Source organism: Labeo rohita, chromosome 20 (genome assembly GCF_022985175.1).
Source record: "Labeo rohita strain BAU-BD-2019 chromosome 20, IGBB_LRoh.1.0, whole genome shotgun sequence".
NCBI classification, from domain to species: Eukaryota; Metazoa; Chordata; class Actinopteri; order Cypriniformes; family Cyprinidae; genus Labeo; species Labeo rohita.
Window position 1 is genome coordinate 32,193,118 of NC_066888.1, and position 25,973 is coordinate 32,219,090.

Consider the following 25,973-nt stretch of genomic DNA (forward strand, 5'->3'; position numbering starts at 1 on the left):
AAATAAATAAAAAAAATAATAACAAAATAAAATAATAATAATAATAATAAAATAAAAAAAATACACTTTTACTACAGTAAAACCATGGTTAATTTGTGTGTACTTTCTTTTTTTCTACATTTTGTTTTTATAACTGTACTGCCTTAATAGCTTTGCTTTCTGCAGTTTAATTAAAAAAAAAAAAAAAAAAAAAATTTGCGAACCTGCTCCGAAATCCTGATCTGAAACAAATGACCCATCACTACGTGCTTTTTCAAATCATTACAAGCGAAATTTGGAAATGAACGGGTTTTTAATACGGTTTCCTGTTCCTTTTTTCGCGTCTTCAGCCATGTTTACGCCACACTATTATTGGCTTAGCTTGCTTATATATATATATATATATATATATAAAAAATGTTTATTTATTTTTTTTTTTTTGAATTGTTGAATACTTAATTCCTAAACGGGTATTTTAATAATTTAAGAACTTTTCAAGCACCTCTTCAGGAATATTGCTAAAAAAATCCAATTCAAATACCAAATATTTGCATTAAATAATATATAAAAACCAATAGTCATTTACCTCTTCATTTATTGCATTTATTTGGTTCACTTTAAAACACAGAAATACACAATAAATATGACATTCACAGGTTACCATACACTGGACAGTGTTTGAATTCAGAGACACGTTGAAACACTTGTAAACTTTTTTTCCCCTCTATGGACCATGTAATGCGGTTTTGGAATGGACAGGGTTAGTTAATGCCCACACATGGCGTTTAGTAGTGAAATGAGAGGATGTTTCCAAAGAGCTGTGCAACCCATCAAGCTTCCAACGGCAGGAACAAGCATTGCACCATGCATCCGTTCACGCTTTCCTAAAGTTGGATTCACATAGTCGTGCTACCGCAAAACAGGAAGTGATGTCGTCAGTGATTGCATACACAAACGCAGTGGTGAACCTGATTTGCTAGAACTCGGTTAATGAAATCAGGCGTGCGATTACCATAGTGTTCACGAGTAATACTGGCATAATTTCAAGTGCTTCCCTTTCGAATGAACTAGAAAAGGTCCCAAAAATATCACAAAACACCAAAACAATCGTCACGTAGGAATATGATCACATGTCACGTCCGATATAAAAAAAACAACTCAAATAGAAAAAGAAAATTTGAAATATAAAACATTGGAGAACAAGGCAAATAAAATGCTTTGGTCAACAAAACCAATTTGCGAACATATTGGCATTTACTTGCGCTCTCGTCAAACGAATGTGAAAATACACCAACTGAACGCGTCAAATCGCCACTATGTAAACAAAAAATACCATTTGAGCAACTGGTTTTAAAGCGACAGATTTGGCCACCGAATACGCCTTTGAACGCTTTCCGAGTATCATACACAGTCGTCGCCGTTCACGTACATGTATATGTGTTTATATATCGGTTATATTTCAGCAGGAGAACATCTCGAGAGAATATTGCATGCTGGGATAGCTGTGGGCGGCATCGCTGCCGCGAATTTCAGTCTCCGTGCTCTAAACTTCAGACCGGGAGAAACCAAGTAAAACCACGTCATCCGGATTCACGAACAGCCTCGTACAGTACGGGATAAAGCGTCAAGTAGAACGAACGTTTCTTCGTATGTCATCATGCCGTGAGCGTGGCGTGTCTCTCGGTGTTTGCGTGGGTATGTTAGCGTGTGGATGTAGGCGTGCGGCGCGGGCGCTCATTCGAAGGCCCACACCTCCAGGTTTTGGACGGTAAAGTCCTGTTTGGAGGACAGTGGCAGGTTGTTGAAGGTGGAGCATTTGGACGTGGTGCCGTGGTACAGGTCGGCGTCCAGCCACAGGCCCAGATGACCCCTGGGAAGCGGATAGTTGAGCGTTAAATACGCAGCAGCGAGACCTGCATGCACGACATGTTAGCATGTTTCTAAACTCACCCTCCTCCACCGATCTGAAGGGAATCCGTGTTTCCTTTCACAAAGTATGAGTTTTCACCCGTCCAGCGGTAAACCTGAAGACATTGAGGGTCATTAAATGATTTTCTGTGAAGTTGCTGTGCGATGATGTGTATTGTGAAAAGCGCTATACAAATAAACACTAATCAACTAAAGACAAACATCATACTTGAAGTTTGAAAAGATTTAAGGCCCTTTCACACGGAGTGTGGGGTTGCTAGGGCTTTACTTAACCGTTGCTATGGTTATTTCTAGGGTGTTACGAATGGTTACCAGGACTATGTTCTAAATGTTTACTAAGTTATTCTGGGTGGTTGTCCTTTGGTTGCAAAGGTGTTCACACTGATTGCCAGAACACTGCCAAGCAGTTGCTAAGATGTTCTGAGTGGTTGCCAATGATCTATGAATGGTTTCTAGGGTGTTGCTAAGGTGTTCTGGTTGGATGCCTGGCAGTTGCAAAGGTGTTCTGATTGGTCAACAGGACAGATGAGATATTCTTAGTGGTTGTTAAGACTGTGTGGTTGCCAATGTTCCCTAAGTGGTTTCTAGGGAGTAGCTATGCAGTTACTTAGATGTTCTGATTGGTTGACAGGACTATGTTCTGAGTGGTTGCTAGGTTGTTGCTAGGCAGTTGCTATGGTGTTCTGGGTGGTCACCTGGCAATTACAACAGTGCTCAGATTGGTTGCTAGGACATATGGTTGCCAATTTTCTCTAAGTGGTTTCTAGGCTGTTGCTAGGCAGTTGCTAAGGTGTTCTGGGTGGTTGCCTGGCAATTACAGCAGTGTTCAGATTGGTTGCTAGGACACTGAAAAAGCAGTTGCTAAGATGTTCCAGGTTACCAGAACAATGTCAAAGAGCTGTTAAGATGTTCTGAGTGGCTGCTATGGTTGTGTGGTTTCCAGAATTCTCTGAGTGGTTGCTAGGTTGTTGCTAGCCAGTTGCTAAGGTGTTCTGGGTGGTTGCCTGGCAATTACAGCAGTGTTCAGATTGGTTGCTAGGACACTGAAAAAGCAGTTGCTAAGATGTTCTAAGTGGTTGCCAATGTTCTCTATGTGGTTTCAAATGTGTTGCTAGGCAGCTGCTAAGGTGTTCTGATTGGTTGCCAGGACATTGCCAAGGAGTTGCTGAGATGTTCTAAGTGGTTGCTATGGCTGGGTGGATGTCATTGTTCTCCAAGTGGTTTCTAGGGTGTTGCTAGGTAATAGCTAAGGTGTTCTGGGTGGTCACCTGGCAATTACAACAGTGTTCTGATTGATTGCCAGGACATAGAAAAAGCAGTTGCCAAGATGTTTTGAGTGGTTGCTAAGGCTGTGTGGTTTACAAACGTTCTCTGAGTGGTTTCTAGGGTGTAGTTAGGCAGTTACTAAGGTATTCTGGGTGGTTGCCTGGCAGCTGTAAGAGTGTTCTGATTGGTTGCCAGGATATTACCAAATAGTTGCTAAGGTGTTCTGAGTGGTTGCTAAGGCTGTGTGATTGCTATTGTTCTCTGTGTTGGTTCTAGGGTGTTGCTAGGCAGTTGCTAAGGTGTTCTAAGTAGTTGCAAATGTGTTATGTTTGCCAGGACACTGCTAAACAGTTGCTGAGCTGTTCTGAGTGATTGCCAAGGCGTTGCTATGTGGTCGCCAATGTTCTCTAAGTTGTTTCTAGGGCGTTGCTAGGCAGTTGCTACGGTGTTCTGGGCAGTTGGAAAGGTGTTCTGATTGGTTGCCAGGACAATACCAAACAGCTGCTAAGGTGTTCTGAGTGGTTGCTAAGGCTGTGTGGTTTCCAATGTTCTGTTGGAAAGTGGTTTCTAGGGTGTTGCTAGGCAGTTGCTAAGGTGTTCTGGGTGGTTGCCTGGCAGCTTTAAGAGTGTCCAGATTGGTTGCCAGGACATTACCAAACAGTTGCTGAGATATTCTGAGTGGTTTCTATGGCTGTGTTGTTTCTAGGGTGTTGCTAGGCAGTTGCTTAGGTGTTCTGGGCAGTTGCAAAAGTGTTCTGATTGGTTGGCAGGACATTGCGAAGGAGTTGCTGAGATGTTCTGAGTGGTTGCTAAGCCATTGTTAACTGGTTGCTAATGTTCTCTAAGTGTCTCTAAGGTGTTGCTAGGGAGCTGCCAAGGTATTCTGTGTGGTTGCCTTGGCATTCTAATTGGACATTACCAAACAGTTGCTAAAATGCTGTTAAGTGGTTGCTAATGTTGTATGGTTGCTAATGTTCTCTGTGTGGTTTCTAGGGTGTTGTTAGGTAGTTGAAAATGTGTTCTGATTGGTTGTCAGGGCAGCAACTTTGACCCCTAAAGTCTAAGTAGGTCAGAAACACACCTTGATCTCTGGGCAGAAGCTGTAGAGGAAGGTCTCTCCTGTCCCATAATAGTGCTCACTCAGTCGGAAAGGGTGAGTGGAAAACGCTCCAAAAATCTGTAGGTGAAAATGAGTCTTTTAACACAGCGATACCAGTTTCATCAGTTTTACACTGACAGTGATCACAGTAGTGTATACCTGGTTGTCCATGTCTTTGATGATCATCAGCACAGGGCAGTCCAGCTCCATCAGGTTCCTGTACAGGGTTTTCAGGCTGGTTCCGTGTACCACTGTACTGTAGACCAGACGCCACGGATAACCCTGAACACGGGCCGGCAAACGAGTGGACAACTGCAGAGGAGCATATCAAATGAATCACAATGATCACCACTTATATCATCATGTAATATCACAAACAAATCCCTGATTCTTTTGAAACGATCGTTCTGTGTGAGAAACGGAACGTTATTTACAACTTCATTAGCTGTAATCCAGAGCCTCAGTCAAATGGTCCAGAATGATTCTTTTGAACTGATTCTTTTAAGTGAGATAGTTGAACCAGTTCACCAAATCAAACTGAATCGTCTGAATCATTTCACGATTAGAGCAGCACAGATCTACAAGTTACTCAATCAAAACTCACTTTCAGATGCCTGACACAAACAATTCATTCTTTTGAACCGATTCTTTTGAAACGATTGGTCTGTGTGAGAAATGAAAACTATTTATGACATTATTACCTGTAATCCAGAGCCTCAGTCAAACGGTCTGTAATGATTCATTTGAACCGATTCTTTTTAGTGAGCTAGATGAACCAGTTCATCAAATCAAACTGAATTGTCTGAATCAGTTCATTACTCGAGCAGCACAGATCTATAAGTTACTCAATCAAAACTCCCTTAAGATGCCTTACAGTCACTCCAACTCAAAATAAGCCAAAATAGCGATGTATCTGATCCTGTCATGGATGAATCATTCAGCGCTGTAGTTATGTTAGTCACTGAACTGAGGAACTGGTTTGACTCGGACTGCCAATGATATGCGCATGTGTGAACCCAACACTTAAATGAAGGGGCCAAAAGAATGTTTTTATGGTTTATTATTGTTTATGTAAAAGGGAAGCTGATGGAGACTAGTTTGTTGACTTTATATGCTTTAGACTTGTCGAACATCCATGTTTCATATCATTACTGCTTTTTATCAATGTTGTTATTACCCATACGGCAAAAATATGCATTTTTCTGGCCAAAATATATTTTAAATATATGCAAAAAATATGCTTTAAACAGTGAAGCTTAATTAAATATGTTTTGGAAAATGAAAATACATTTACTTTCAACCTTCACATACCAAAATATATTTCAGGGGCAAGAAAATACATTTTAGTCTCACAGTAGCCTACATTCAGGCTTTATTCATTTATTTTTATTCAAATATGTTTAAATAAAGTTCTTCTTTAATTGTAACACGTTAATATATTTTTAAAATATATGGAGGGCAAAATATAAATATATATTTATATTTTTTTTAAAAAAAAAAAATCAAAAATATACAAAAAGAGGCAAAAATAAATTGGTAGAAAATATATCTACCTAAATATATATTGAAAAATATTTTAACAATATATTTCTGACCATTTTTGTATATTATGAAATACATTTTAAAATATATATTTTTTGTTGTATAGGTAACCAAAACTAAAATTATTATATATCTAAAAAAATAATAATAAAATAAAATACATTTATATTTAAAAAAAATTGAAAATAAATATTTTTTGCTGTAATTAACTCATTCTAACTATTAGAAATATTTTAAAAAATTGAAAATATATATTTTCTGCAGTAATTAAAAATATAAAGAATAAAATTATTATAAATCTAAAAAATAAAATAAAATTATATTATATTTAAAAAAAAAAACAGAAAATATATATTTTTTTGCTGTAACAAACTATTAAAAATATTTAAAAATAATTTATATATTATTTTAATATATATTAAAATATATATATATATATATATATTTATATTTCAAACATCTTTTTTATGGTTTATTATTGTTTATGTAAAAGGGAAGCTGATGGAGACTAGTTTATTCACTTTATATGCTTTAGACGTGTCAAACATCCATGTTTCACATCATTACTGGGTGCTTTAATAAAAATAATTGCGAATATGTTACGTCATTTCAACTAGTGAATTGAACCAGTTCACTGAAACAAACTGTCCGAAAGAACCAGTTCGGAATCGGATTGGAAAAGAATCATATTTCCCCATTTGCCTGAGGCTCTGGATTACAGGTAATGTTGTAAATAATGTTCAGTTTCTTAGACGGATTATTTTGCTTTATAAAAACTTGATATATTAATTCTCAAAAACCAACACTGACTTGCATTTTATGAATCACTATTTTTATTTTTGGGTGACCTATCCCTTTAAAACAGCAAATAATGGAGACCTTCTCAATGTGTGTATCCTCCAGAAGAGCACTGGGGTCCATCAGCACAGGAAGAAGATCTAGAGGTTCCTCATCCTCGAAGCTGAAGCTCTGGCGTCTCTTGGCCTCATTAATCGTGATGATCTGATGAAGAACAACAAATCAAGCTCTCACATTTATCATAATCTTTTAGGTGTTTCTCACAAGTGTTCTGGAGTCGCACGTTCCTCACCTCCCAGCTGCGAGGAACCGGGTCACTGAAGAAGTTGTCGATCATGGGAAGCTCGTCTTTCTCCACAACCACAAAGCCCTGCTCCTGAGCGTCTTTCCCATAAGTATCAGGAGACCATTGGATGAAAAACGAATACAGGTGGTCCACTCTTTGAAGAAATGGCAGGACGGTTTAATTAGAAGCATACATTCATATTAAACTGTATATTATATTATAAAAACCCATCTGTACCTCTCTTGAGGCACGGCAAACCAATACTCCGGCTGCCGCCCTCTGCCGACGTACGAGTGGGCGGGGCTAGACGTCCTACCAGTGGCGAAGGACTTCCTCATTGGCTTCCCCACCTTAAAGCAAAGGAACATGGGCGGAGCTTTGCTCTTTTCTTCGTTGGACAGCAGCATGTCTGTAAATCAGATCAGATATCAGCTCTGAACATCCGACCGTCTCCCGGCCTCATTAGTCACGATGATCTAGAGAACAGATTGCTAAAGATATCTGAAAAGCGTTCTTCTATTTAGGAGACACTGGTTATTAAGCGCACGAGGGACTGAAGCTTCACGTTGACTCTGCTGCAGGGCCATGTGGGAAATTATGCAAGTGTTCAAACTCTGTTTGTTTTTCCAATGTCACTATCAGCTTCTACTGAGAGGAATGATAACGTCTCATCTGTTAAATATATACGAGCTTGAACACTAGAGCTCTGCTTAAAAATCTTGTTTGGGCCAAATGGAGAAGGCCCATTTGTTTTGTAACATACTAACGAGTTAAAGGGTTGAGCTTTCTGTGAGCCTGGGTTCCAAATTTGTCTCTTATTACCCACACGGCAAAAATAGGCATTTCTCTGGCCAAAATCTATCTTAAACTTACACAAAAAATATGCTGTAAAGAGTGAAGCTCAATTAAATGTGTTTTTGAAATTGAAAACATATTTACTTTCATCCTTCACATACCAAAATATATTTTAAAATTTTTCTCAGGCGCAAGAAAATACATTTCCAGTACTTACAATCTTATGGTAGCCAACATTTGGGCTTTATTTATTTATATTTATTATTCAAATATGTTATGTTCATACACACTTTAAATGAAGTTTTTATTTAAATGTCACATATGTTGATTTTTTAAAATTAAAATTAAAAAAAATTTAATTAAAAAAAAATTAAAATTAAAATTTTAAAATTAGGGGCAAAAATAAATTGGTAGAAAATATATCTACCTATTTATATATTATAAAATATCAAATATCCAATCTAACATATTTTTAGCCATTTTTGTAAATTATTAATTATATTTAAAAATATCTTTGAAAATATATATATTTTTGCTGTATAGATAACCAAAACTAATAATAACCAAAAATAAATTGCCGGAATTTTATCTACCTAAATATATATTGAAAAATATTTTAACAAATATATTTTTGGCTATTTCTGTATATTATGAAATATATTTTAAAAGTATTTTAAAATATATATTTTTTGCTGTATAGGTAACCAAAACTAAAATGATTGAAAATCTAAAAAAAAAAAACAAAATAAAATAATAATAAAAATAATAATAATTTTTAAATGTGAAAATATATATTACTTGCTGTTTTTTTTTTGCCAACTAAAACTAAACATATAAATATATAAATATATATATATATATATATATATATAAATAAACAATAATAATAATAATAATAATTAAATATTATTATATAAAAATATATATATATTTTTAAAGATTATATAATAATCTTAAAATACATTTTCAAAAATGAACAAAAAAGGTCCAAAAATAAATTGGTAGAAATCAATTGAATTTTTTAACATTTTTGACATTTTTTGTATTTAATGAAATATATTTCAAAACTTTTTTTTTGCTGAATTGGTATATAAAACTAAAACTTTTTAAAAAAAATAAAATAATGATTTTAGTTGAAGTAGTGAAATTGTTAAAACTAAAATTATAATATAAATTAAATCTAAAAAGATTAAAAAATTTTTTTTATAAAATTCAGAAATGTTGCAATGGCCAATAACTGAAGCAAGTTAAACTTTAACTTAAAATTACTAACTGAAATAAACCAAAAATAAATGAAAACCAATATTATCAAACAAACCAAAAAACCTAATAAGTAATAAAATAAACTAATAAAAAAATGTCACAAGTGCATATTATTAAAAATTAAACTAAAGCACAATACCAGCTCATTCAAAATATTAGTAAAAAAAAAACACTTTTTGGCTGTGATTGGTCAGTCTTTCCTGTCAATCACACAGACTCACCTTCGATTGGTCTCTGCATTCTTTTTAGCAGCCATGACTTCATCTCAGCCTCATTGGCCCGTCTGCGTAGCTCTGCTTCCGAAAGCTCTACATCTGAGTTTGGTCCCTTATTATCCTCAACATTTGGTACAGGCGAACTACATTTCCCAGAGTCCTCTAGGGTCGCCTTCCCTTTTTGGTCGTTTGCGGTCGCCTCGATCGCCGAGACTCCATTTACTAACGTTTCACCCGTTGTTTTGGTCATCTCGTCCACTTCTACGACAGCTTCATTCCCATCATGCACCAGTGCCGTGGGCTCGTCCAGCTTGTCCGGAAGGGACTGTAGCAGCTCAGAATTTTCATCCGTGGAACGGTTGGGAAGACCTTCGTCCTCGTCTTCCTCAGCACGATAAGACCTCATGGATTTGTCTGTTGGCGTCCAGGTGGGCGTCTTTCTTTGCTCCAGCAGTGACGCCCCCTCCTGGCCGGAGCAGGTGGTGTTAGAGTCGCTCTGTAGCAGCTCCAGTTCGGTGAAACCTTCATCCGACGGCGATTTGTCAGCGATCTGGCACTCTGATATCTCAGAGACGGCCGTTTCGATATCGTCTAACACGATTGGCCGGTTGGGCGTGCCGAGAGCCTCGTAACGACTAAAGGGGTTCAGATCTTGTTCGGAGGGAAGCTCCTCCCACTCACCCGGCCTGTATAAAGGACAGAGATCCTGGGGTTCATCACTGCCACGGGCAACAGCGCCCATCATCATCATCATTGTGAGGGTGGAGATGGTGAAATTAAAGAGAAAAACAAACAAAACATCCAAAATGAACCAACACAAGACAACTGAACAAAACAGAACGTGACAAATAAATAAGACAAAACTTAAGGGATAAAAGTGATGTTTGGTGTCAAAATAGAATTAAAATGGAATGAATAAAAAAAGTGAAGGAGGTGGACTATTTCAGGTGATTTACACAAATAAAACCGATTTGTCCCCCGGTTTGTGAGAATGAAGTAAAAATGCATTTTCAGTAATACATTGACAATGGAAGTCTATGGAGCAAATGTGCAAATAAATGCTTAAAATACGCAACTATCATGCCTTGTATAAATTATAAACTTTTCACATAACATTTAAATTGTTCACTTTGCCACTAAGACTTTTCTGTAAATGTGTGGTTAAGGTAAAAAAAAAAAAAAAAAAGAAGAAAGAATTAATTAATACATAAGTTAAAATAAAAATAAAATAAGTTAACAAATTAAAATAAATAAAAAAATAAATATACATTTTATAAAATAAAAAATAAAATAAGGAAATAAATGAAAATAAAAAACATTAATAAATAGAATTAAATTACATTTACATAAATAAAATGGCCAAAAATAAAAATAAATTAATTCAAAATAAATATATTAAATTACATTTAAATAAATAAATAAATGTCATAAATAAACAAATCAGTTAAAATAAATGATTTCAAAATAAAGAAATAAATTCAATAAATTGCATTTAAATCAATACATGTAATAAAATAAATAGAAATTTAAAAATAAAGTATAAAATAAAAATTAATCAAATTAGATGTATTAAATTACATTTAATTAAATAAATGTCATAAAATAAACAATAGTAAATAAGTTATAAAATAAATTGTTTCAAAATAAAAAATAAATTAATTAAATTACATTTAAATAAAATTCATGTTAGAAAATAAATACAAATTTAAATATAAAAAGTAATACAATAAAATAATGGAAATGCGTTAATGGAAATTAAATGAAATACATGAAAATATAAATAAAATAAATTTAAAAATAAGTAAATATATAAATACATTTTATAAAATACAAATAAAATGGGCAATAAAAGAAACTAAATAAATTAAAACACATAAAATTACATAAATAAATGTAATAAATAAAAATAAACTAAATTAAATCAAAATAATATTAAATTACATTTAAATAAATTATTAAATATAATGAAATAAACTAAATAAATTTGTTAAAATAAAATAAGTGATATGAAAATACTTAATTCAATTACATTTAAATAAATAACATTTTAAAAATTAAAAAGTAAATCAAATAAAAAAAAATTTTTTAGTTAAGAATGAAAATGAAAAATTACAAACAAACAAACAACCAAACAAACAAAAATAAAACTAAACAGTTGGATTGGCATTGGTCATTCGCAGTGGTTAAATATCAAATTAACTCAGTTTCAACCATTGAAATATTTACTGAACCAAAATTGACACCACAGAACTGTGATACAAATGAAACCATGAGAAATTAGAAAGGTTAACACCCTTAAGATCAAAAAACTAAAAAATCCAGCTGGTCATAGAGTACATAATAAAAGTCCTACTGCTAAAACAAAATTTCATTGCTGTCCCAAAACAAAACCTGCAGCGCGTTACCAGCAGCGAACACCAGCGCATAACTATTTAAATCAAATATTTTTTCAAAGAGGAGCATCTAAGACAACAACCAACTGTAAGAGAGAAAGACAGAAACACAAAATAAGACCGAGAGAGAAAAAGGAGTCTGTTGCTTACGATGGCAGTGCGTCCTTCAGCTTCATACGGGACACGTCGTCATACAGCGCCACAGACAGCACCTCCTCCATGGGGCAGATGAGGCCGTACTCCTCACAACCGTTCTCAATCACCAGCGGGTCAGATTTGTGCGGGTCAAACATGATGTTGTTGGGTGTTATAATCATCACTCCTCCCACAACTCCCTGCAAGACAACAAATAAAACACACATCCCAGAAACCTCAATTAAAGCTGAAGTGTCTTTTCTGTATCATGAAAATTGTTATATTGAGTAAAAAAAATGGCTGTAAATACCTTGATCAGAAGGCTACATTTACTCACTTCAGACTGAGGCTCATTCATTTTACTTTTGGTGTAAAAGTGCTTTTACAGTTGCCAAAAATATAACTTTTGGGTTTTTTGCTATTAAGAATAAATAAATAATCAAGCCCAGCTCAGGTGAAAAAAGTAACGCAAAATTAACGTAATGCATTAAAGTCCATGAAAAGTAACTAAGTAACACAATTTGTTACTTTTTATTGGAGTAACGCAACATTGTAACAAATTTCTTTTAAAAGTAACAGCATCGTGTGACGCTCACCATGCCGTCAGTGAAGTACTTGCAGCTCATCTTGATGAATTTGACGGTGGCCGGGCTCTCGTCTTCAGACAGGGGCGACGTTTCTCTACGTACGGGACGTCCGGACCTGCTGCTCGATTCGCCGTCCTGTCAGATGGAGATATCAGAGATCCATTAGTGCCGTCTCATTCAGACCAGAGTCAGCAAATTATTCATGATGCTTATTATGACTGCATTAGCCAACAACACAGCAGACTGAATATACAAATCAGCGAAAACTCCTCAGAATGAAACATACTGGAGATCTCCACAAGCAAAAAACATGTTTAATATCTTTAGTATATGATTTTTAGTGTCCTACTATGAGCTCAAGAGTTCGGAGGAAATTGCAGGGGGTTTGGGAATCGATGAAAAGCTACTAATTATAAAAATGTGAAATAATACAAATTAAAATAAAACAGTAAAATAAGAATATTTTATTTGTTTACTTGCATGTCATTAACTGACACCAGAAAACTTTTGTGAATTTATTGAACAATTTATTGAACAATTTATTGAACGTTGAAATTATTAAAAATATTATATTAATATTAATATAATATATATTTGATAATAAAATAATTGTGCTTGTTATTTTTAATATTTTTTTTTTCAATATCAGTTTTAGTTTTATAATCATTAATTGACATATATAGCTAAAATAAAATATTAGATTAAAAAATTAAAGCAAACCAAAAATAAGCTGAAGTTGAAATACAATATTGACTAAAATAAGAAAAAACTAAATAAAAATGACACAAGCACATAACAAAATTAATAAAACAAAAATTGAATTGAATAAAAACATTATATTAATATTAATATAATATATATTTGATAATAAAATAAGTTTGTTATTTTCAATAACTTTTAAATATGCTTTAAGTTTTTATTTTTATTTTTAGTTTTATAATTGTTAATTGATATATAGTTAAAATAAAATAAATATTAGATTAAAAATACATAAGTAAACCAAAAATAAGCAAAGTTGAAATACTACATTGACTAAAATAAAAAAACCTAAATAAAAATGACAAAAGCACATAACAAAATTAATAAAACAAAAATTGAATTGAATAAAAACATTATATTAATATTAATATAATATATATTTGATAATAAAATAAGTTTGTTATTTTCAATAACTTTTAAATATGCTTTTATTTTTTATTTCAGTTTTAGTTTTATAATCCTTAATTGATATATAGCTAAAATGAAATATAAATATTAGATTTAAAAAAAATCAAGTAAACAAAAAGCTAATTGAAATACTACACTGACTAAAATAAAAAATAAAAAAATAAAAATGACAAAGGCACAAAACTAAATTAATAAAAATATTATATTAACATTTAAAAAAATTGATAATAAAATTGTGTTTGTTATTTTTAATAACTTTTACATATGCTTTTATTTTTTTATTTCAGTTTATTGATACATATAGCTAAAATAAAATATAAATATTTGATTAAAAAATATTAAACAAAAAATAAGCAGAAGTTGAAAAACTACATGGACTAAAATAAAAAAAAAAACTAAATAAAAATGACAAAAGCACATAATAAAATTAATAAAACAAAAATTTAAATTAATAAAAAATATTAATATTAATTAAAAAAATAACAATAAAAATTGGAAGTAAAAAAAAAATAAATAAAACTTATTCTTCTTAATAAATATAAAATATGTTCTAGATTTCAGTTAATTATAATAACCCTGGTTCCAGCAACATATTGCAATCATCCCCATAAACAATTATGATAAATGATGAAGCAATAAATCAAACATATACTTATAAATTAAGTATCTGAATATTTTGTAATAAATTACATAATGTATTTTTCAGATTTGTAATTATGTTTAAACAATAGCTTTATTATAGCCATAGTTTTATAGCTTTATTATAGTGTAGCGCATTGCATCATGGGATGTTTCACTCATAAAAGAGCTTAAGCACACAGTCAGCAGTGTTTGTCTTCCTTATGATACTCAAACACCGTTTTGCTCCACACAGTTTGTATTGTGGTGATTTTTTCTAGATTTAAGAGATTCTTACAGGCCGTCTGAAGCGTCTTACCTTCAGCTCCTTCTCTGATGCTGTGAGATGTTCAGAGGAGCCGTTGACCTGAGAGCTGCGCTCTGATTGGTCCACGTCAGGAACGAAGAGTTTCTGAGTGGGATTGATCGAGTAAAGCGAGGCATTAGGTTTTGTTTTTATCGAATCACAAATCAAAGAGCAGCAGAGGAAACTCACCTGTCCAGGTACGACGCTGTGTGAGTACAGACGGTTCAGATGCACTAGTTTATTCGGGGTGATGTTGAACTTCAGAGCGATGCTGTTCAGAGTGTCCTTTGGTCCAACCTGATTATACACACATTCAGTTAAATACATTACAATATAAGTCAATTAATTCAGCAGATGAGCAGCGATTGTACAGTAAGATGAACTCACGGTGAACTCCACTGTTCCTGGAGGTTTACTTTTCTCTTTCTTGGTCTGGATGCACGATTTACTGTTGTCATCTGAAAGAAGAGATTCAAAACACTCAGTAAGTACAGACATTTACAAGAGGCTTTTATTTCTACTAAATTACTGTACAATTATTGCAATTACTACTTGCTGAGAAAGACACTGAATAAACACTGGTTTAATGACACAGACGCTCTAATTTTACACACCATCCACCTCTGTCTCTGTGTTTTACTGCACAATCACAATATATATCCTTTTTAAAAAAATACTGGAGCAGAACAATAATGAAAACACATGTAAAAAAAAATAAAACAATATAAAAATAATTAAAAATAAATGTAACATAAAATCACTAAATATTTAATAATATTTAAAAATATAAAAACAATATTTAAATTATTTAAAACTTATTTTATTTCAGCTAGCTGTCAAGGGAAAAAAATAATTTAGTTTTACTTGATTAAAATAACTACAACAAAAAAGAAAATAAAAATAAAAATGACAAAAACAAAACAAAAAACAGATTAATTTATACCAACTATTACATAAAAAAAATAAACAGACAACATAAAAAAAACACTAAAAACCTAAATAATTAAAAAATAAAGAGGCAAAAATCACATACAATTATTAAAACTAAAAAAAAAAATAATGAAAAAATGTAGACATTTAAAAACTACTAAAAAAAGACAAAAAAACCCACAAAATTATTAAAATTAAATTAAAATAAACTGAAAACATTTAGCTTATATAAAGACAAAAGCACATAAATTATTAAAACCATTACATTTAAAAAAAAAATAATAATAATAACACTAATAATAATAATAATAATAACATATAGACATGAAAACTAATAAAAATGACAAAAACACACAATAAAATTACTAAAACTAATTAAAATAAACTGAAAACATAATTTAAATAAAGACAAAAGCACAAATTATTAAAACTATTACATTAATTTTTTTAATATACATAAAAAATAAAAGCAAAAGCACATAACAAAATTACTAAAATTAAAACGAAAACTAAAAGCCTAAATAAGCAAAAAATGGAAAATAGAAAAAATGGGCTAAAGCACATAAAATTAATAAAACTAAATAATAATAATATACTAATAATAAAAATAATAATAATAATAATAAAACACATAGACATATGGAAACTAAGACAAAAACACACAACAAAATTATTACAATTAAAATAAACTGAAAACATTTAATGTACATAAAAAAGACAACATCACATAAATTATTAAAATAATTATTAAAACAATTAAAATAGAGAACATAAAAATAAAATAAAAAGGCAAAAGCACATAACAAAATTACATAAAAAGCACATAAAATGATTAAACCCAAACAAAAATGATTTGAAAAACTAATAAAAAAGACAAAAACACACAACAAATATACTAAAACTAAAATTAAAATAAACTGAAGACATTTAATTTATATAAAAGATAAAAGCACATAAATTACTACAATTATTACATTAAAAGAATTATAATTTTTAAAACTATAAAATCATTAAAACTAAAGTGAAAAACTGAAAACATAAAAAGATTAAAACTAAATTAAATGACAAAATCATAAAATTAAAATAATTAAACAATGAAAATAATGAATTTAAAAAACTGAAAAGCTAAAAATGAACAGCTTACCAACACATTAATAAATATTAGTATAAAAACAGCACTAAAATAACACTGGTTCCTATCAACACCGACTGTACAAATGACTTTAATTTTCTATTGAATAAAGGCTTGCGTAACGAGCCGCTGTTGACACTGTTCGTCAAATATAAAGAACAATACGAGCGTCATTCAACACCGTGGCGCTGCTCTGAAACTAGAGAACAGACGTCAACATACAGGACCGAACACGCATGCATGATATTATCACTCTAAACAAAAACACTAAACAATCAGTATCAGCTTAAGTCTGTATAACTGGTTTCTTATATCAAGTGTGTTCTGGATGGTTTCTGATGCTCTTGTGTGAATGTTTTGGTCAATGTACATCAGTGGGATTATGTGTTACATCGGGCTAGTTCCATTCTGTAACTTCCTTAAACAGTGTGTGACCTTTGACCAGGTGGTTAGGGTCAGACTGTGTTTATGTGGTTAGGTGGAAGATCTGACCCTCTTCCTGAACACTCTTCCTCAACCTCCCATCTGTCTGACTCAGATAAATAACACAGTCACTGCTCATCTGCTGGCAAACTTCCTGTTTAAGTCTGTAATCCCCACAAACACGGTCATGTCAAATCAAAATCCACAATCAATATTCCTGGTCATATTGTAAACATTTCAGGTGGTGGTTCATAATTTTGCATCATAATGTAATAATTTGCTCCTTTTTGCTGATGTAAACAAGGCCACATGGACAATTAAACCTATTATTTAGCAATAATTAATAAAATAACTTTTCACAATTAAAATAAACCATTAATATTGATTAAATAAAATCTGTTTTAATTAAAAATGAATATTTTCTGGCTGTTTGCTGTTAAATTGACTATTTTATTTTTGTTTTCATGGTGAAATCTAGGGCTGCATGATTTGGGAAAAAAATTCATTGCAATTTTTCTGATAATAATAACAATAATAATAATAAAAATAATATAATGTATCAATACAATATAAAAATGCAATAATAAAATAATATAACTATATAAATATTGGATTGAAATAATATTTAACTGAAATAAAGCTGAACATTTTAACCTTTTTTTTTTTTATTTAAAAATGTTGACCTAAAACAAACCAAAATGAAAAACTGAAAACAAACTACTAAAACAAAATAAGAAATATTACTACTGTAATATTAAAAAATTGAATATTTAGGAAAAATGTAATAGTAGTAATAGTAATAATAATTTTCATTATTACTACTTAATAAAAAGAGAAAAATTAGTATAAATCAAAAGAAACATTACTATTGTAACATAAAATGAAAATGAAATATTATAATAATAATAATAATAATATGTATAAACATAATATCTAAAAATGCAATAATAAAATAATATAACTATATAAATACTGAATTTAAATTTTTTTTCTGAACTGAAATAATAGTTCACTGAAATAAAGCTGAACATTTTAATTTAAAAACCTTAACGGAAATGAGAAATGTTGCCTTAGCCACTAACTGAAATTAATAAGTTGAAGTTGAAATACAACAGTGACTTAAATTAAAACCGGAAAAATAAATAAATAAATTAATTAATTAATAAATTAATTAATTAAAATGACAAAAGCACATGACAAAATGACTAAAACACAAATCTAAATAAAACTGAAAACATAAAAAAAATACTGAAACAAAATAATAAATTTTACTACTGCAATATAAAAGTTTTATATTTAAGAAAAATGTAACAGTAGTAGTAGTAACAATAATTTCCATTATTATTATTATTACTTAATAAAAATATAAAAATGACTTTAAACCAAAATAAGAAACATTACATTTAATAATAATTAATTAATAATAATTATTATTAAAAAAAAAATAATATATATTTTTAATATTACAATACTAATATTTATTCACTAATTTACTAATATTTATTATTATTATTATTATTATTATTATTATTATTATAAACTAATATTTATTTATTATTAATTTCTTCAATTTAAAATGTTAAACTATTTTAGTTTTTTTAACAGAAATCCTTAACTTACCGAACAACAACAACAGAACAAAAAACGCAGCTTCTCTTTTGTTGATAAGAGCTTCTGAGTATGGGAAGATGGTTTTTGCATATTGTGTTCCCAAATGCAATTTAATTAAAACTCAACCTTTGCAATTTAATAATAAAGACATGTCACAATTTTGATTTTATTTTGATTAATTTTGTAGCCCTACTCAAAACTAAACTTGAATTTTTAAGATGCAAAATAGATACTAAATAAAATAATAAAAAATATATACAGAATTTCCAAAAAAAAAAAAAAGATTAATTTGATTACAAGCACTACTTTATATACATTCGAAGTGTCTGAATGTTCACCTGATCCGTCAGTTTGGCTTCTCTCTCTTTCTGCATTCCTTTCCTGAGATTGTCCAATAGGAGCGGGCTCACGGATGACTGGCGTCTTGGATTCCAAATCCGACTGGTTCTGCTCAGCATCCGCTTTCTCCGATTGGCTCTGCTTCAACTGCCGCTTTTTCTTCAGCCTGTGATCCACAAAACAAAAATGCAACATTATTAGCATCAACTCAAATGTCAAAACAGCAACAAAGAAACAACTTAACAAAAATAAATTAAATCCTCCCACATTAATGACACTTTTGCTCTGCTGGGTGTATCTGTGCCAAATCAGTCTAGAGAAACTGCAGTGGTCAGAGCCAAGATGGCCGAACAGAGCTCAAATAAACAGTTAACCACATATTCTCCTTACTGAATTCAGTATATTACAAAATACATTTTCAGGTATTTTTGAGTGATTTTGAGGTGAAATGTGTCACGTCATGTTCTTGATGTATCGTGAGATTCATATGTAAACAGACTTGCAGAGAAAGACCGAGAGGGAAACCGGAGAAGAGGATTTTCTAATGGTGTATGACGGCGAGGGGAAGCCGATCGATCAAACTGGAGACACACTTAAAGCTGAAGCCGCAGGAAAGACTCTGCTGCAGTAACACACACACACACACACACACAGAGAGAGAACGGACACATTCCTCCATCCAGCTCATATCCCACATTATAAATGACAGGAAACAGATCATAACAGCATGTGATCCAGCGAGAGATATCAGACTGACCCATCTCATGTTAATCTTCTGTTTCTGACAGACACTGGGCTGTAGAATCACTCCTACACGATATCATAAAAACTACTATTTTATTACAGCCTATGGTTAAATGTTGAAACATTTTGAAGTATTTTAATAGTAAAAGTATTTAAAAATAAACCAGTAAATAAAAAAAAAAAATAGTAATTATATACTATTGCTGCATTTATTCAATTTATAATTTTCATGATTTTATTTTAGTGAACATTTTAGTAATGTGCTGTTAATTTATACTTTCAGGTTTTTTTTAATTTTAGTTTACATTTTAGTATTTTTTTTAAATATATTCTTGTGTCATTTTTATTAGCCTTTTTTTTAATATATCCCACAGTGACAATTTGAAAACAATCTGAAATATTTTAATACTAAAAGGTTATGTACTATTTATATACTACTATAGATATATTAATATTTTAGCACATAACAAAACTACTAAGATGTGAATTAAAATTAAATAAATAAATAAATAAATAAATATATATATATATATATATATATATATATATATATATATATATATATATATATATAATTTTAGTTTACAATTTAGTATTTTTTTGTGCTTGCAAAAAAATAGCTTTTTATTTCAATTATTAATATTTTGAAATAGCTTTTTATTGATATTTCTGTTATTTTAATTTTAGTTTCAGTAATTTTGTTGTACTTTCGCCATTTTTATTAGCTTTTTTAATATTTCTTTTTACAACAATCTCTATACATCCCACAGTGAACACTGTAAAAAAATAAATAAATAAATAAAAATAAATAAATATATTTTTTTAATTACATTTTTTTAATACCATTTTATTTTTTTTGTCATGTTTTAGTAATTTTGTTGTACTTTTGACATTTTTATTACCTTCTGGTTTTTATATTTCTTTATACAACTATTTCTATACATCCCACAGTGAAAATGATTAAATAAATAAATAAATAAGTAAAACAGTATTTTTAATAGTAAAAAAACACAACTTGTTATTATTTTTAACTATTTAAATTTTTTATGTATTTTTACATTTTTATTTTGTTTTAGTAATTTTGTTATATGCTTTTGCCATTTTAATTAACTTAATTATACTAAAAATCCAAATTTTAATATAGAAAGTTATAATTATGACATACAAATTTGAAATTGTAACTAAAAATTAGCTTAAATATTTCTTTACACTACCATCTCAATGCACCCACATCAAATATTTACAAAAAATTATGCAATAATATTAAATACAATTATTTTAATAATAAAACGTTTTGTATTATTTATACACTATTATAATGTGTATAAATATTATAGTATTAGTATCTTATTTTAGTTTTAGTAATTTTGTTCTGTGCTTTTTGTTCTCTTTTTTTAAATATTTCTTGATAGTTTTACTTTTAGTTTTACTTCAATTTTAGTAATTTTTGTACTTCAGCTTAAACTTGCTCATCTCAGTTGGCTGCCAAGGCAACATTTTTAACTTTCAGTTTTTCATCCTAGATTTACATATTATCCTATTTCAGATTTAGATCAATTAGTGAAAATGATTTTTAACAATTTTAGTTAATAACACTGCTTTTGGATGGAATTACTCACGTCTGGAGCACAAACACAAGCGCTCAACTTTAATATCAGCGTTTCATCATTGCTAACCCTAACATGAGCAACAATAACATCAGTGATGCTTGACAGACTTAGCAAACTTTAAAAGAGTTTAACAAACAGTTTTAGATGTTTGCTTTAGCAAATGCTACTAATAACTGGAGCTTGTCAAATGCCTCAAGCAATAATGTTGAGCACAAAGACAATTAAGTCTCAAGTCAATAACTTAAGTCTGTTTGTCACTCAAATCTATCACATGACTTCAGAAGACGTGGAATATACTGCATGAGTCACATGAACTACTTTTATGATGCTTGTTGGAGTGTGACAGTATAAATCACCTCCAATTTTCATGCACACAACAACAGCAGCTCTGACAGTTCGGCCTGACGTCTCATCTGCATTACGCATTTGGCAAAGATTTTTATCTAAAGCAAATTAAATTGCATTCAAGCTAGAGTTTTTCAGTCCATGCACTGGCTGGAATCAAACTCATGATCTACTTTCAGACTGAAATCTGATTTTCTGCCACATACGAGAAAAATAAATGTTTTGGTAAATCATAATTATGACAAAAATTCATAAAGGAAAAATTTTTGACACAGTCAAAATTATTAGATAAAACGTGACATTATTTTTAAAGTCATATCTTATGTCACAATTACGACTTGTTTGTAATAAATTTATTTATGACTATTTACGTCATAATAATTATGACAGTATGTTGACTTTTTAATATCATAATTATATTATCACAAACTAATTTTGGCTTCTTTTTGTCTTATAAATTTGACATGTCATAATCATGACTTTTTAATACAAGTTTGACTTTTTGGTCCGAATTATGACTCAGCATGTTTTAAATTTTTCCTCATAATGACTTTTTATATCATAATTTTGACTTTTTGTGTCATAATGCCTATGCAATAGTTATGACTTGGTTTCTCATAATATTGTTGTTTTTCACCTTTAATTTCAGCTTTGTACATAATGACTTGAATATCTTCACTCTGTATGTCATAACCATGACTTTTATATTTTAAACTAGACTTTTTTGTCATAATTTCGACTTACGTAATAATGACATAGCATCTCATAAAGATGACTTGTACGATATAATTATTACTTACACATATTGTACATACATACTTATATGTATATATTATTAGTATCTCTTAATTCTGGCTTTTTCCCCCTCATAATTCTGACTTTGTGTGTATTAATTTTGCCTATTAAGTTTTTTTGGTCATAATTATAATATAGTATCTCAATGTTGTTGTTTTTGCCATTATTTTACGCCATTATTATTTAGCATTTCAGATTTTTTACTTTTTTCTCACAATTTCAACTGTATGTCATAATTATAATTTGTTATATCAAAATTTTAAGTTTTTTTGCATGATCATTTTTGACGTATGAATTAGTATCTGATAATTCTGACTTTTTTTTGTCACAATTTCAACTTTGTATGTCATAATTATTAAACATTTTTATATCAAAATTTGGTGTTTTTCGTATAATAATTTTTGACTTCTGATAATTTGGACTTTTTTGTCACAACTTCAACTTTGTATGTCATAATTACACCTTCTTATATCAAAATTGGGTGTTTTTTTGCATGATAATTTTCGGCTTATGACTTAGTATCTGATAATTCTGACTTTTTGTCACAATTTCAACTTTGTATGTCATAATTACAACTTTCTATATTTAAATGTTGATTTTTTTGCATAATAATTTTTGACTTATGACTTAGTATCTGATAATTTTGGCTTTTTTTGTTAATCTCAAATTTGTATGTCATAATTATGACTTTCTATATTAAAATTTGGAATTTTTCATATAATAATTTTCAACTTATGACTTAGTATCTGATAATTCTGACTTTTTGTCACAATTTCAACTTTCTATGTCATAATTACAACTTCTTATATCAAAATTTTGATTTTTTTTGTATAATAATTTTTGACTTATGACTTAGTATCTGATAATTCTGGCTTTTTTTGTCAATTTCAAATTTGTATGTCACAATAATAACCTTTTATATCAAAATTTGGTGTTTTTCATATAATAATTTTCAATGAATTATGAATTAGTATCTGATAATTCTGACTTTTTGTCACAATTTCAACTTTGTATGTCATAATTACAACTTTTTATATTAAAATTTTGTGTTTTTTTGTATAATAATTTTCAACTTACGACTTAGTATCTGATAATTTAGACTTTTTTGTCACAATTTCACTTTTTTATGTCATAACAATGGCTCAGTACTTCATAATTTTGAGTTTGCATTTCATAATTATGACCGTTTATGTCATACTTATTACTAGGTACAGCATGATTTCGATTTGTATGTAATAATTATGAATTACCAAAACATGATTTTGTTTCTTATGTAGCAGAAATGGGCCATTCCTTTAAGTTTTCCACACGAGTAACATGATCTACAGCAAAATCTGTGTTTGTTAAGATATCCTGTAACATCCAAAACGTTATGAATTCCTCTTTCAGATTGACCACATCAGCACTATCACCATTTTCAGTTCTTAATGCACGGCCCTCTGCGCATTCGGCTCTCAGTTCCCGTCATGGAACTTCCTGTGTAAACCAGTGCTATTCTAACCCGGCATCATCTCACCTGGCAAAATATCCAGGCCTCTTCTCTGTCTTCTCCATTGCGGACGCCTGATATGCACCAACTCCGGTAACAGAACGCGAGGCGGCCTCTCCTTCCGTCGTGCAACGTTGCCTGAGCGTTCCTGTCTTCTCAAAGACACAAAAAGAGAGGTGAATATCGGCCCCTAAATACGTTCGCCCTTATCTTCAGCTGTGGGTCAATGGGTCACGTACAGGGTTGCTGCAAGCATAAGCATCAGGGACGAGAAACTGTCGATTCAGACCAGATCTGGCAAGGCCGAGCTTGTTTTTTTTGAGGCGAAGCCGCTGGATGACATATCTTTATTGTTAAAACACTCATTATTGTTCAAGATCAACAAATCCAGTGTTTGATTAGAGATAAGCAGTGATTAGATTGAGAACCATCTGATGTCTCAAATCAATCCACTTTGGTTACATGATGGTGGGTAAACAGAAAGCATATATGACATAATCACAATTAAAATCAATCAGCTGAGAGGGAAACCCACGTTTATCACGTCTAGGAGGTGAAACTCACCTTAAGCACGTAATTTTACGTGCATGTATGTAATGACGTCACAGCAGAGCTGTCATATGCACAACATTGGAAATTTACATTATGTGCATATGCATTGTACACAATGTTAGAAATGATGAAAATGAAGACAAAAGATGACATCGTGCATAGCTTTATTTATCTCACTCGACATACGGGGGTAAATAATGTATGTTTATATTATAAACAAACTGATATGTTCATATATGTGTTTATATATCAACGTACAACTGACACTCCTGTTGCATTCAACTAAAAAACGCGGTCCTGCAAAATACACTTTGTTTGAAAACAAACACAAAACAGATAAAAACACAAGCATCGATCGAGTAACACACGCACATGTGTAAAGAAACAAAAACCCACCTAAACAAACACTACATCCCTGAAGATCCAGCAGCTTCCTTCTTCACTTCTTCACGCCCTTTCAACAGCATCAGTCGTCGATCATGTCAACAATCTTCTTATTCCTTATGACTGAGAGTGTGTTATTGTTGATATAAACACACACATGCAGTCCGAGCTAACCGGCTAAAGCTAAAGGTATTAAAGTCCCTCCATATCCAGATTCAAAGCGGATTCGGTTTGTTTCTGGAAATTTCGGTTACACCGACGGCTGTTTTCGGGACTTTGACCCGTTATATCGAGAATCAATCGGCAAAAACGCTAGATGTGCGTGTTTGGGTTTGCAAATAGAATTATTTATGTATTCATATCTAAATTTAAATGTCGATTTTCTAATAGGTCGAAGTCCTCCCAGCCCACGCCCATTTTCCAGTATGATTGACAGGAAAAGCGGAAACGCCCCTCCCCCGCTTCAACTCCAGATCCATGACGTATTTATTTTGGGTTTTTATCATTTTACGGTAACTTTTATACATCATGCGCACATAAAAAAATGTTTTTTGTGAATTTTGTTATTTTTTAAAAAAATATTATTTTATTTCGTTGCAATTGCAATGTTTTATATTGCTGTTTTTATTTAATTAAGTCGGCTTGAGAAAGCCAACTTACTGATCGACTGTTTAAGATTCTTCTTCTTCTTCTGAGCCAAATTTCGGTATCTGTCTCCTCCTAGAGCTTTCAAGCTAGAACCACCAAACTCAGCTCAGACCTTCAGACTGGTCTGACTCGGTGTGCTGTATCTTTTCTAACTGATCCGGCTTACAGTTTTCATAAACCAGACTATCAAAACCACCAAAAATCCCATAGACTTACATTGACGGAATGTTCAAATGAGCAACACTATTTAAACTCCCAGAATCCCTTGAGGCTCAATCAAGCTTCCCTTCTATGTTCTATTTCTAATCAATTTACACTCATTTAAGCTTCAATATTTCTAATATTTCTAATCTATCGAGCTATCTAAATCATGCTAGCAACATGCTAGTAACATGCTAATCATGTTAGAAACATGCAAACAAAATTCTAGTAACATGTTAATCATGCTAACAACATGCTAATAGCTTGCTGATCATGATGGAAACATGCTAGCAGCATGCTAGTAACATGCTAATCATGCTAACAACATGCTGATTATGTTAGAAACATGCTAACAAAATGTTAGTAACATGCTAATCATGTTAGAAACATG

General features: G+C 31.0%; 1 protein-coding gene across 2 annotated transcripts; it reads right to left on the bottom strand.

The window, feature by feature from the left end:
• Positions 1–554: 554 nt before the first annotated feature.
• LOC127183189 (nuclear receptor coactivator 7) lies at positions 555–25,152 on the bottom strand. Of its 2 annotated transcripts, none has more exons than XM_051139075.1 (16): positions 24,746–25,152; positions 23,825–23,949; positions 18,814–18,980; positions 14,767–14,837; positions 14,569–14,676; positions 14,392–14,484; positions 12,297–12,422; positions 11,716–11,900; positions 9,179–9,858; positions 7,137–7,308; positions 6,906–7,053; positions 6,695–6,817; positions 4,433–4,585; positions 4,256–4,351; positions 1,930–2,003; positions 555–1,849 (listed from the first exon to the last, which is right to left on the bottom strand). In XM_051139075.1, exons 2-16 carry the CDS (start codon positions 23,860–23,862, stop codon positions 1,714–1,716), a joined length of 2,370 nt encoding a protein of 789 aa, XP_050995032.1. In that variant the 5' UTR covers positions 23,863–23,949; positions 24,746–25,152; the 3' UTR covers positions 555–1,713. The 2 variants fall into 2 exon arrangements, with proteins under 2 accessions (XP_050995032.1, XP_050995031.1); XM_051139074.1 differs by having other exon boundaries at positions 9,179–9,891.
• Positions 25,153–25,973: the final 821 nt, after the last annotated feature.

Excerpts from the sequence above, each read along its gene's own strand:
- LOC127183189 (XM_051139074.1), bottom strand. The coding sequence starts at position 23,862 with ATGGAGAAGACAGAGAAGAGGCCTGGATATTTTGCCAG. Across the intron at positions 18,981-23,824 it reads AGGCCTGGATATTTTGCCAG|GCTGAAGAAAAAGCGGCAGT; the intron begins GTGAGATGATGC and ends TGTGGATCACAG. Across the intron at positions 7,309-9,178 it reads AATGCAGAGACCAATCGAAG|ACATGCTGCTGTCCAACGAA; the intron begins GTGAGTCTGTGT and ends TCTGATTTACAG.